This window comes from Rhinoraja longicauda, chromosome 31 (genome assembly GCF_053455715.1).
Source record: "Rhinoraja longicauda isolate Sanriku21f chromosome 31, sRhiLon1.1, whole genome shotgun sequence".
NCBI classification, from domain to species: domain Eukaryota; kingdom Metazoa; phylum Chordata; class Chondrichthyes; order Rajiformes; family Arhynchobatidae; genus Rhinoraja; species Rhinoraja longicauda.
In genome coordinates, this window is record NC_135983.1 from 26792284 (window position 1) to 26806370 (window position 14087).

The 14087-nt window shown below is 49.2% G+C and overlaps 1 protein-coding gene across 3 annotated transcripts in view; it reads right to left on the bottom strand.

Annotated features, from left to right (window-relative positions):
* Window positions 1–11404: 11404 nt before the first annotated feature.
* The window catches only part of brinp1 (bone morphogenetic protein/retinoic acid inducible neural-specific 1), a 199312-nt gene continuing 196629 nt past the window's right edge, over window positions 11405–14087 (bottom strand). For all 3 annotated transcript variants that reach the window (XM_078425827.1, XM_078425829.1, XM_078425828.1), the window contains one exon: window positions 11405–13051. In XM_078425827.1, coding sequence (XP_078281953.1) covers window positions 11911–13051 — 1141 coding nt within the window. In that variant the 3' untranslated portion in view covers window positions 11405–11910. The remainder of the gene's footprint in view (window positions 13052–14087) is intronic.

Below are 14087 nucleotides of genomic sequence, written 5' to 3' on the forward strand. Positions count from 1 at the left end.
AACTCAGCGGGTCAGACAGCATCTGTGGAAGACGTGGGTAGGTGACATTTCAGGTACGGTATGGAGTCGGGAGAGGGAGACACAGAGATGTGGGAAGGATAAGGCGTGAAAACACAGATCAACATCACAAAATGCAGGTCTGAAGAAGGGTCTCGACCCGAAACGTCGCCCATTCCTTCTCCCCTGAGATGCTGCCTGTCCTGCTGAGTTACTCCAGCATTTTGTGAATAAAACGCAGGTCGATAGGTCTGAAGAAGGGTCTCGACCCGAAACGTTGCCCAATCCTTCTCTCCAGAGTTGCCACCTGAGTTAGTCCAGCACTTCAGTGAAACTCAGTGTAGTATTGGAATGCAGTCCCATAAGAACTACTCGAAGATGTCCCACCCCTGACATAAACAGTACGCATCAGCTACAGGTATAATAAATAGTCTTTCTCTTTTATTTAGTGCTCACCGCTGTGGTCTGGTATCATGGCAACATGACGAGAAGGCCAATTTCAATATAATTCAGTACGTACGTACACTTGTAACACACTGCCAGCTATTAAAAAAACAGTTTATTGAAGCATACACATCTTAATCGTTGCCATTTTCATTTTTTTTTTCACATATTAACAGCACTGTGGAAAGTCTCCAGTCTGCTACATTAAAAGATTACAAACACATCACACCTCAACAGCATAAGAATTAAAAAGGCAAGTCGACCGACAGACAAACATCCACAGGCAGAGTTTTTTTTTTTCTTCTATTCAAACAGGTTAAATGATATCCAGCGATTTCACAAACCACGGTTTCAGGACGATTCAAATACTCTTCATTTGAGACCAACCACTCACTGGCGTTTTTTTCCAGCACTCGGCTGTTTATTTATCTCTTCTAAATAGTTTCGTTGTCCAGTTTCAAGTGAAGAGGTTAAAGTCAGTAAATAAAAGGGAGTTCTGGAAAGGTGACTGTTAGTACCGATGGTTGAATATAGCGAGATTTTAATATATTTCTTTTTAGTATGACCTAAGGAATTGTAATAAGTGGTTTAATTTTTACATTATGTTCAGGCTGCCCCTCTTTGATTCCAAATCTCCTCTGATTTCGACCGAGCTGGATTCTGCACCGTAGCCAACACTCTGGGACAAGTTCACCATGAGATCGATAGTCCACTGATTGTGGTGATCAGACCAGCCATTCTCTCTCTCTGATGTCTTCAACCACCACCCCAGACCATCCATGAACTTTTATTGATTTGGGAATGCCTGCGACCTCTAACAACGGTATATTCTTGCAGGCCCTTTGGAGAGGCACAAGGTTATGGCTGCATTTCAGGGTTGCAGGTCTGGAAGAGGAGCAATAAATGGGATACCTGCGTTCACAGGCAAAGGTTCTCAATAATAGTCTTCCCTATTTCTGCACGGAGGCCGTTCGGCCTGTCCGGTCAATGCCAGTTTGCAAAGCTTTCCGTCCTTCCCTCAGGTTTACCCCTGTCCCCCTTTCTCTACACCCATTCCACCAACACCGGGCGCATGTTCACAACGGCCAATCAACCTTCCTGCCTTTGTTGGAAACCAGAACACCTCAAGGAAATTCCAATTCAGTCATAGAGTGATACGGCGTGGAAACAGGCCCTTCGGCCCAACTTGCCCACACCGGCCGGCAATGTCCCAGCTACACTAGTCCCACCTGCCTGCGTTTGGCCCATATCCCTCTAGACCTGCCCTTTCCACGTCCCTGTCCAATTGATCCTTAAACGTTGCGATAGTCCCAGCCTCAACTACCTCCTCCGGCAGCTCGTTCCATACACCCACCACCCTTTGTGTGAAAAGGTTGCCCCTCAGGTTCCTATTAAATCATTGCCCCCTCACCTTAAACTTGTACCATCTCCTTGATTCCCCTTCCCCTGATCCATTCCCCTCGCGGTTTTATGCACCTCTATACGATCGAGAAGAATGTGAAATCTCCATTTCAACAACAGTAGCAGGAGTCGGGATCGAACCTGGGCCACTGTAGTGGAGACAGTGGCCCTACCAGTGGCACTACTGTGTCACCCACTACTGATCGAGTTCAGTTGACAACAGGTCCTGATGTACACCCTTGAGAAGCTTCTTCACAACGTTCGACAAGGACGAGGACATTTGCACAACACATCATCTGCTTTACAGTCTCTTTTCATATAGTTTGTATTTTTAAAATAGCAAAAATATCCTTTCATTTGGCAGGGGGTTTTCCTTTAAAATCCAGGTTTCCATTGTGTTCCAGGTTTCTAGTTTTGTCGAGTATTTACACGCATTTAGTGGGAGAGGGAGATTGCACGTTCAAAGCAATGGTTTTAACTCACGTGATTTCTTTTGAGTGAAAGGAAAGGATTTAGAGATGGTTGTTGCACAAGCTTTTAATTGTAAGATAACCGTCAATGAATTCAGTAAAGAATTTGGGAGACGTAACTCTATTCAAAGAACGGGGAAATGTGGAACAACACACAGAACTGTTGAGGTGATTTATGTTGGAATGGGTTTATTCACCCTGTAGGGCCACAACGATCTACAGTGGAAAAAACCTTGTGTACGAAGGAACTGCAGATGCAGGTTCAAATCGCAGACACAAAATGCTGGAGCAACTCAGCGGGACAGGCAGCATCTCTGGAGAGAAGGAATGGGTGACGTTTCAGGTCGAGACCCTTCGTCAACATGTTGGGCTTATACCGAAGATAGACACCAAGTGCTGGAGTAACTCAGTGGGACAGGCAACATTTCATCTTTTTTCTCCAGAGATGCTGCCTGAGCCACTGAGTTACTCCAGCACTCTGTGTCCATCCTCAGTGAAAAAAACTATCTCTGCAAATCACACCATTTGGAAGCACTTCAAGGTGGTGCCAAAAAAGAGAAGAGAAACTGAATGCAGAAGATAAATTCACAAGTTCTAGGGGCAGAATTAGGCCATTCGGCCCATCGTGTCTACTCCGCCATTCAATCATGGCCGATCCATCTCTCCCTCTCAACCCCATTCTCTTGCCTTCCCTCCGCAACCCCTGAAAATAATTACTAATCGAGTGTTACTAAACAATGGCTTAAAATCAAACATTAGTATGGCCCAAAATCAAAAATAGAGTGTTAGAGTGAAGAGAAAGTGCAGATATTTTTTTTGTCCGTAACAAGGTAGATTGGGGGATTAAGTATTCATCATTAGAACATGAGGAGTCCGTTCAACAATAAGGATAACAGTAGGGAAGAAGCTTTTCTTTTGCAAGTCTGGTACTTTCAAATTCTTGCCATTTCCGTGTGATGGAAGAGGGGAGGAGAGAGACTGATCATGGGGCGATCGGTTACTTTTAGTTTAGTTTAGAGATACGGCGCAAAAACAGGCCCTTCGGCCCACCGAGTCCGTGCCGACCAGCGATCCCTGCGGACTAACACTACCCTACGCACACCAGGGACAATTTACATTTATACCAAGCCAATTAACCTACAAACATGCACGTCTTTGGAGTATGGGTGGAAACTGAAGATCTCGGAGAAAACCCACGCAGGTCACGGGGGAACGTGCAAACTCCGTACAGGCAGCTCCCGTAGTCGGGATGGAACCCGGGTCTCCGGCGCTGCTTGCCCTGTAAGGCAGCAACTCTACCGCTGCGCCACCGTGACCGCCCATGTTCTCGGTTTGGATATTTAATTGTAACTCCAATCGAGGTTTATTTGGAAAATTGCCAGTTGCTGGTTACAGACTGAAGTGGCGATACAACACAAGAGAGGGTCAGGCAGCATCCACCGAGAGAAGGAATGGGTGACGCTTCGGGTCGAGACCCTTCCTCAGACTGAGAGTCAGGGGAAAGGGATACTGGAGATATGGAAGGGCAAGGTGTGAAAACGACAGATCAAAGCAGACGGTGATCAAGGAAATGTAGAATGGTTCATTGTTGGCTGGGAGGAAGGTGAACACGAACTAACAATGGCCTGTTTCCTTTATCAGCAATACTTATTTGGCCATCTTTCATTCATTTGTTCTACAGTATATCTCTCCACATCATGTTTATCTGATGTCAACTTATTTACATCGGCGAAACCAAGCGCAGGCTCGGCGATCGCTTCGCTCAACACCTGCGCTCGGTCCGCGTTGGCCAAACTGATCTCCCGGTGGCTGAGCACTTCAACTCCTCCTCCCACTCCCAGTTTGACCTTTCTGTCATGGGCCTCCTCCAGTGCCATAGTGAGGCCCACCGCAAATTGGAGGAACAGCACCTCATATTTCGCCTGGGCAGCTTGCAGCCCAGCGGTATGAACATCGACTTCTCCAACTTTAGATAGTTCCTCTGTCCCTCTCTTCCCCTCCTCCTTCCCAGATCTCCGTCTATCTTCCTGTCTCCACCTATATCCTTCCTTTGTCCCGCCCCCTCTCCTGACATCAGTCTGAAGAAGGGTCTCGACCCGAAACGTCACCCATTCCTTCTCTCCAGAGACGCTGCCTGTCCTGCTGAGTTACTCCAGCATTTTGTGTCTATCTTCGGTTTAAAAACTAGCATCAGCAGTTCCTTCGTGCTACACCACCAGCGAGTACAAGAGACACAAGAGGCTTAAAATGTGAATTAATGATCCCTTCAGGTAAAACGTCTCTTAAAATAAGAACCCATAGAGCCCCCCCCCCCGCCCCCACCCTCCCCTCCCCACCACCCAATTTCTCAGCTTACATTGTGCGTAGAATTTACAAACCTCCCCCGACACTTCCGAATCTAGGCAGTCGTCAGTTTTCCCTTTCAGCATGCACAACTTTTTAAATAAGGCAGCAATTAACTGCGACTTCTAGTTACTCATTTTACTACGCATGGTTCTTAAGTGGTGATTAGCTTCCAGTCGAGTGCTTCAGTTTCTCACATACATAATGGAATGCGGCAGGCCATCAATAATTGAACAGGGATAGCAGCGCCTGGTTTAATATGGCTGTAAGTGACCGCACAAATATGAATTATTGTCATCTGTGTGTGCAGACGTTTGCTGCTGTAAAACTACACCCGATCTACTTCGCAAAGTCGGCGCTGTTCAAAACGAAGGGTCAGAGAGGGACTTGGGATTGTTCAGCATCTTTCACAGTTGTGAGATGTCCCGAAACTGTATTCGTACTGAGAGCTAGATAGAGCTCTTAAAGATAGCGGAGTCAGGGGGTATGGGGAGAAGTCAGGAACGGGGTACTGATTGTGGATGGTCAGCCATGATCACATTGAATGGCAGTGCTGGCTCGAAGGACCGAATGGCCTACTCCTGCACCTATTGTCTATTGTCCTGCCATCAAAGATAGACACAAAAAGCTGGAGTAAACTCAGTGGGCCAGGCAGCATCTCTGGAGATAAAGGAACAGGTGACGTTTCGGGTCGAGACCCTTCTTCAGACAATCAAATGTTGTGCAGTGGATAAGTTGGCAGTCAGAAAACCTCTGCCAACCAGGTTGCCAGCAAACCCAAATGACAATATGATTGCAACCAAATAAATCATAATGATATGAATCATCCAGCACCTCATATTCCGTTTGGGCTGTTTACAAGCCAACGGCATGAGTAACGACTTCTCTAACTTTGAGTCACCCTTGCGTTCCCTCTCTCTCTCCATCCCTCCCCCACCTCAGTCCTCTCTCTAATTTGACCGCTTGCATTCCTTCGTTACCACCTCGTCCCCAGCCAACAATGGAGCATTGTGGGCTCCACCTTTCCGGAGTCTGCTTTGTTCTGTACCTTCACATACCTCTAGTTTCCCCCCTCCCCTGACTCTCAGCCCCATGGAAAGGTCTCGACCCGTATAAGATTATTAAGGGGTTGGACACGTTAGAGGCAGGAAACATGTTCCCGATGTTGGGGGAGTCCAGAACAAGGGGCCACAGTTTAAGAATAAGGGGTAGGCCATTTAGAACGGAGATGAGGAAAACCTTTTTCAGTCAGAGAGTTGTGAATCTGTGGAATTCTCTGCCTCAGAAGGCAGTGGAGGCCAATTCTCTGAATGCATTCAAGAGAGAGCTAGATAGAGCTCTTAAGGATTGCAGGGGGTATGGGGAGAAGGCAGGAACGGGGTACTGATTGAGAATGATCAGCCATGATCACATTGAATGGCGGTGCTGGCTCGTAGGACCGAATGGCCTCCTTCTCCACCTATTGTCTATTGGCCCAAAAGGCCGCCCATTCCTTTTCTCCAGAGATACAGCCTGGCTCGTTTAGTTACTCCAGCTCTTTGTGTCTTTCTTCGGTGTAAACCCAGCATCTGCAGTTCCTTCTTACACAAATCATGCATGCCCCAGTTCTTCTCTCAACTCACAGTACAGGTGCATTCTCATCCACCTGATAAGGCACCTGGGACATTGGGTTTGAAGAGGATTTTATACCTGGTTTATAAAGGACATACATTTCACACTGCCTCAGCAAGGCCACCGGCATAATCAAGGGCCAGTCTCACGGAGGTACAGGAATTTGAAAATGAGCACCTCCAGGTTCTGGAAGAATTTCTTCCCAGCTATTATCAGGCAACTGAACAGTTCCCTCGATAGCTGGAGAGCTTTCCTCACCTCCCTTCTACCTTACAAGAGACCTTTGAACAGTCTGAAGAAAGGTCTTGACCCAAAACGTCAACCATTCCTTCTCTCCAGAGATGCTCCCTGACCCGCTGAGTTACTCCAGCATTTTGTGTCTACCTTCGGTTTAAACCATCATCTGCAGTTTTGTTGTTACACATCTTTAATTACACTTTGTCCTGCATGTTTAATGTCTTAAATGTTGTATCCATTGTTCTTTATCTGTTCACTGTGGGTTGTATTCATGTACAGTCTTTTCTTGTGACTGCCCAAGTGTCTTTTTAATGGTGAAGATCAGACACAAAATGCTGGAGTAACTCAGCGGGACAGGCAGCGTCTCTGGAGAGAGGGAATGGGTGACGTTTCGGGTGGAGAGACCCGGCCCGGACTGAGAGTCGAGGGAGGGGGAGACACAGAGGTAAGGAAGGGAAAGGTGTGAAATCGAGACATCAAAGGAGATGCAGCTTAAAGGAGAATGTAGAATTGATAATTGTTAGCTAGGAGAAAGTGACAAGAAAGCATACACAGATAAAATTTAATCAGGGAGAACAGTTTGAAGAAGGGTCTTGACCCGAAATGTCGCCCATTCCTTCTCTCCCGAGATGCTGCCTGACCTGTTGAGTTACTCCAGCATTTTGTGAATAAACACTTTAAATTTAATCAGGGGGTCAGTCAGACTGGTCGGAGAACTCGGAAGGGGGAGAGATGGAGAGAGGGGGAAACAAGGGTTACTTGAAGTAATGTGGTAGTACCTATCTCAGGCAGATATCCCATCTACACTAGTCCCACCTGCCTGCGTTTGGCCCATATCCTTATGCTTTCCTCTCCATTTACACAAACACTCGATTTTTACTTTTCTTGTGTTTTCGTAAGGAATGCCACATCATTGCCAAATAGATTACAACAGTTCACAAAAGCAAGCTTTGCATTGGAAAGGTTTAACGTTATGGCCAGAATTATAAAGATGAGTAGGATTGCCAACTGTCCCGTATTAGCCGGGACATCCCGTATGTTGGGCTAAATTGGTTTGTCCCGTACGGGGCCGACCTTGTCCCATATTGGGCCCGGGGGTCGCTGCTGGCCTGAACACAGTAGGCCCCAACACTGCATGCCCAGACACTGTAGGCCCCAACACTGTAGGCCCGGACACTGTAGGCCCGGACACTGTAGGCCCGGACACTGTAGGCCCGGACACTGTAGGCCCGGACACTGTAGGTCCGGACACTGGAGGCCCGGACACTGTAGGCCCGGCACTGTAGGCCCGGACACTGTAGGCCCGGCACAGTATCATATCATATCATATCATATATATACAGCCGGAAACAGGCCTTTTCGGCCCACCAAGTCCGTGCCGCCCAGTGATCCCCGTACATTAACACTATCCTACACCCACTAGGGACAATTTTTACATTTACCCAGCCAATTAACCTACATACAGTAGGCCCGGACACTGTAGGCCCGGACTCTGTAGTCCCGGACGCTGTAGGCCCGGACATTATAGGCCCGGACACTGAAGGCCCAGACGCCGTAGGTCCCGATAGGTTAGGTCCCGACACTCTAGATTTCCGACATTTTAGCTGTGTAGGTCCGGAGTCCCGGGCGCCGCCTAACGGAGGTTGCGTAGCAACTTGCCTCCCGGCCATGGGCGGCCGCCATTGGTGGAGCGGGAGCACGTGGCCGCTGGCTGGGTGAGGTCACGTGGGGCGCGGGGCGGTGACGTCACCTTGTCCCGTATTTGGGAGTGAGATAGTTGGCAACCCCTAAACATGGGAGACACGTAATAAAAATTGAAGATAGACCCAAAGTGCTGGAATAACTCAGCGGGTCATGCAGCATCTCTGGAGAAAGAAGGAAGAGATGATGGGACCCTTCTTCAGCCTGAAGGTAGGGGGGGGGGGGGTGAGGGGAACTGAAGGTAGGAAAAGGCAAGAACAAATCAGGGCCGGCAACAGGTGACCAAGGAAGGGTGCAAAAACAATAAAATTCCACTGCACCTAGCTAGGTACGTCTCGACCCAAAACGTCTCCCATTCCTTCTCTCCTGAGATGCTGCCTGACCTGCTGAGTTACTCCAGCATTTTGTGAATAAATACCTTCGATTTGTACCAGCATCTGCAGTTATTTTCTTATATAATATTATCATCATCAGCATCATATCGCTGGGTTGTAAGCTGTCCAAACTCAGATTTATTATCCCAAACTCTCGGGGGTTTCATAGGTTGGTCGCACAGATGATAGATTCATAGCTCACAATGTCCCAGGGTCAAAGACATAGAAACGTAGAAAATAGGTACAGAAGGAGGCAATTCGGCCCTTCGAGCCAGCACCGCCATTCAATATGGTCGTGGCTGATCATCCAAAATCGGTACCCCCGTTCCTGCTTTCTCTGTCTAACTCTCCCTTGAATACATCCAGTGAATTGGCCTCCACTGCCTTCTGTGGCAGAGAATTCCACAGTTTCGCAACTCTCTGGGTGAAAAGGTTTTTTCCTCATCTCAGTCCTAAATGGCCTACCCCTTGTTCTGAAACTTTGACCCCTGCTTCTGGACTCTTTGAGACATGTAAATACTTATAAAATTCTTAAGGGATTGGACTGGCTAGATGTAGGAAAAATGTCGGGAACATTTTTCCTACATCTAGCCAGTCCAATCCCTTAAGAATTTTATAAGTATTTACATGTCTCAAAGAGTAAGGCCGGGAAAGGGCTTGGTGGTAGTGTTGGGTGTAGGACAGATAGAATCATTGAACCCCTGCCAGGGGGAACCTATCAGGAGAGTTGCAGGAGCCGGAGGTGACCTTGAAAGTGACCTTACAAATAGACAGGGAGTGTTGTAGAGCAGAGGGATCTAGGAGCACAGGTACACAGATCCTTGAAAGTGGCATCACAGCTAGACAGGGAGTGTTGTAGAGCAGAGGGATCTAGGAGCACAGGTACATAGTTCCTTGAAAGTGGCGTCACAGGTAGACAGGGAGTGTTGTAGAGCAGAGGGATCTAGGAGCACAGATACACAGATCCTTGAAAGTGGCATCACAGGTAGACAGGGAGTGTTGTAGAGCAGAGGGATCTAGGAGCACAGGTACATAGTTCCTTGAAAGTGGTGTCACAGGTAGACAGGGAGTGTTGTAGAGCAGAGGGATCTAGGAGCGCAGGTACATAGTTCCCTGAAAATGGTGTCACAGGTAGATAGGGAGTGTTGTACAGCAGAGGGATCTAGGAGTGCAGGTACACAGTTCCTTGAAAGTGGGGTCACAGGTAGACAGGGAGTGTTGTAGAGCAGAGGGATCTAGGAATGCATTGACAATCACCTTCTGAAATAAAAAAGACAGTATCGTTTGACAAGATGAGGAATCAAACCAATAACTGTCTGCGTTATTTTGCTAGGGGTGGTTTTTCTGCTCTCAACTCTGTATTTTCAACAAAATGTTCTCATTTTATTGAGGGGGGAAAAATAATCCATCAGCTCCTTGTGATTCATGAAGTGAAAGACAGTCGTGTTGAATTATTAAGTCTGTGGACGGCTTTTAAACATCTGCACATCATTAATCAAACAGTGAGGGGTAAACACTGTCAAATTATGAAACTTTATTTCTCAATTTACAAGACGGCCTCTGGCCCCTATCATATCAGGATTTCTTTCCCTTCTCCCTCACCGTTAACTATTGCTGAGTCAATATCTCCGAAGGCGCTGTTTAATTTTTAATCCAAGTGCTCGGACAGATATTCACCGCACTATTCTGTGGCAACGTTCTCTAGTTTAGTAAAGTTTAGTTTAGTTTAGAGATACAGTGCGGAAACAGGCCCTTCGGCCCATCGGGTCCGCGCCGACCAGCGATCCCCGCACTCTGACACCACCCTACACACACACACTAGGGATAATTTTACACTTGCACCAAGCCAATTAACCTACGTGTGGGAGGAAACCGAAGATCTCGGAGAAAACCCACGCAGGTCACGGGGGAGAACGTACAAACTCCGTACAGTACAGCACCCGGAATCGGGATGGAACCCGGGTCTCCGGCACTGCATTCGTTATAAGGCAGCGACTCTACCGCTGTGCCACCGCGAATATATATTTTTTCCTGATTATCTAGTTCAAAAGACAACCATTTTAAGGGGGCTACTTGACCCACGGCTTGATGTCAGTTCAACGCGACTATTGAGGAAGATGCTTGTTGGTGTTTTACGGCGCTCCCTGATTCCAGTCCCACAGTGTTGATGAATGGGCAGGGTTAAATTACTCCGAGATAGACACGAACAGCCGGAGTAACTCAGCGGGTCAGGCAGCATCTCTGGAGAGAAGGAATGGGTGACGTTTCGAGACCCTTCTTCACACTCAGACCCGAAACGTCACCCGTTCCTTCTCCCCAGAGATGCTGCCTGACCCGCTGAGTTACTCCAGCTTTTTGTGTCTATCTTCGGTTTAAACCAGCATCTGCAGTTCCTTCCGACACATTAAATCACCCCTAACTCTGCAGTTGACCCCAACGTCAGTATAGTCTCACCCCTTTAACTTCCAGTCAGCAAAACTCTGCACATTCTCCTGCTTTACATTTCCTTATTCCTCAATAATTTTTAAATCGTTTTATATTCCACTTACCCCAGTGGAAGCGTATCTTTTTTTTATGAGTGTGAGTGTGTGTGTGTGTGTGTGTGTGTGTGTGTGTGTGTGCGTGTGTGAGTGTGTGTGTGTGTGTGTATATGTGTGTGTATATATGTGTGTGTGCATGTGTGTGAGTATGTGTGTGTATATGTGTGTGTGTGTGTGTGTGTGTGTGTGTGTATATGTGTGTGCGTGTGTGTGTATGTGTGTGCGCGTGTGTGTGTGTGTATATGTGTGTGTGCGTGCGCGTGTGTGTATGTGTGCATGCGCGTGCGTGTGTGTGTATATATGTGTGTGTGTGTGTGTGTGAGTGTATGTATATGTGTGTGAGTGTGTGTGTGTGTGAGTGCGTGTGTGCGCGTGCGTGTGCGTGTGTGTGTGTGTTATATCTTCTGTACAAATTCACGCTAGTTACCAGCTAGCCTGTGTGGACATTTTGGAATGGCAGTAATTCGGAGCAAACCTTGGCGGCCCTCTCACACGTCTACGGAAGGACTACGAAGGTGCCCTCCTCAGAAGGGATAAGAAACATGTTTGGACAGATTGATTTGCGGAAATCCCCCACCACTCCCTCCCTCCCCCCCCCCCCCCCCCCCCCCGACTCTCCCCATCGACTCCTTGCCTTTCCACAATAAATCACTCTGCGTGTTTTGGTGTTCTCGGTGCTCCCCCCGTCTCTCTCTCTCTCTCCCTCTCTCTCTCTGTCTGTCTTTCTTTCTTTCATTGTGTTGATGTTGTTGTTGTTGTGATTGCCGCTGTACAAGTCCTGCCGGGCGAGCGTCAGCAGAGTTTGGTGGTGAGCAGGTCGGCCCTCTTGAGCACCTCGGAGTTGTAGATGTCCAGGGCGTGGTTGATCCTCATGACCTCGCTGCTGTTGAGCTTGAGCCGGTGCTTGAGCATGCAGGAGAAGAGGTCCAGCCGGGCCTTGCCCGGGGCTGCCGGGGGGGCCAGCCTGTTGATGCGCTCCCTTATGTCCAGCAGCAGCAGCATGACGGAGGACGAGGAGTGGAAGGGGCTTCCCTGGGCGTACGACTGGTTGACCTGCTGCACCACGCTGCGCAGGAGGTCGGTGTTGAAGCGCAGGCTGTAGCCGTACACCTGCACGTCCGAGATCTTGATGTAGATCTGCCGCTTGCTGGGGTCCGACAGGTCCACGGGGCCCTGGGCGGTCTCGTTGCGCAGGGCGGCCGGCAGCTTGGCGCGGCTGCGCAGGTAGACGTGGACGGTCTCGAACACCGTCTTCCACCGGTTGCCCAGCAGCAGCGTCCAGTTGTGGCAAGGCGAGTCGCGCAGTCTCGTTTTCTCCCAGCTGGGGTAGCCGTACTCGCCGATCGGCGTGTTCCAGCCCTCAGAGTGGCTGCCGCTGAAGGGGTTAATGTAAACAAAAAACACTGGGTCCAGGCTGCTGTTGCGCATCTGGCAGATCTTCATGGACAGCCCCACCACCATGTGGATAAAGTCCACCCGGTTCTTGTTGCTCTTCAGGGTCAGGGACATGCGTTTCCGCCAGCGCGGGTCGAAGAAGGTGTCCAGCCTGATCTCGTTGCTGATGAACATGGTCTGGATGGACAGCCTGGAATCCTTCTTGGCCAGGAGGTAGTTGAGCTCCAGGTCATGGAAGTCCAGCTCGGTCTCGAAGCTGACGAACTGCTCGCTGCGCTCCGAGTCGACGTTCTGCGGCTCACAGCGCCCGTGGTACAGCTTGTAGCCGCGGTTGCAGGAGCCGCACAGCGAGACGTTGGCCAGGCTGCACATGGCGCAGCTGCTGTTGCTGCCGATGTTGCAGGGGATGGCGCGCTGGCACACGCTGGCCACCGCGTGGCACACGCATGTCTTCTGGCTCTCCAGGAAGGTGCCCCAGTACCCATTCTCACTGCAGTACAAAAACGACTGGACCCGGTTCAGCCACTGGTGCACGGACCTGCGGAGATGGAAAACATCGGCGTTAGCATCTTGCGTCAGACCTAGAGGCACAGGTAGGGTCACCAACTGTCCCGTGTTAGCCGGGACATCCCGTATTTTGGACTAAATTCGTTTGGCCTGAACGGGACCGCCCTTGTCCCGTATTAGGCCCGGGGGACGCTGTAGGCCTGGACACAGTAGGCCCGGACACTGTAGGCCCAGACACTGTAGGCCAGGACACTCTAGGCCCGGACACTGTAGGCCCGGACACTGTAGGCCCGGACACTGTAGGCCCGGACACTGTAGGCCCGGACACTGTAGGCCCGGACACTGTAGGCCCGGACACTGTAGGCCTGGACACTATAGGCCCGGACACTGTAGGCCAGGACACTGCAGGCCCGGGCACTGTAGGCCCGAACACTGTACGCCCGGGCACTGTAGGCCCGGACACTGTAGGCCCGAACAATGTAGGCCCGGGCACTGTAGGCCTGGACACTGTAGGCCCGCACACTGTAGGCCCACACACTGTAGGCCCGGAGGCCCGGGTGCCGCATAACAGATGTTGCCGAGCAACCCGCCTCCCGGCCCGGGTGACGGCCATTGGCCTCTGGCTGGATGAGGTCATGTGGGGCGCAGGGCGGTGACGTCATCTTTTGTCCCTTATTTTGGAGTGAGAAAGTTGGCAACCCTAGGCACAGAGTCAGAGAGTCACATAGTCACACAGTCAGAGAGTCACGCAGTCATAGAGTCATACAATGTGGAACGACCAACACTAGGGTAACCGAGTACCAAACAAGGCTGATTGTTGCCCAGAGGTTTTCCAGGCCAGATTGCTTTACGCTTGAGCATTGAATTGAATTTAATAAATTTTATGAGCCAAGTATGTAAACATACAAGGAATTTGCCTTGGTGCTTTGCTCTCAAGTAACAACACGACATACAGTAAACAATTAAGAATAAAACATAAAACATTAAAACATTAAGAATAAAGCATTATAGTTTAAACATGAGAAGAATGAAATAAAATACCAGAGCAAACAGGGGCTACAGACTTT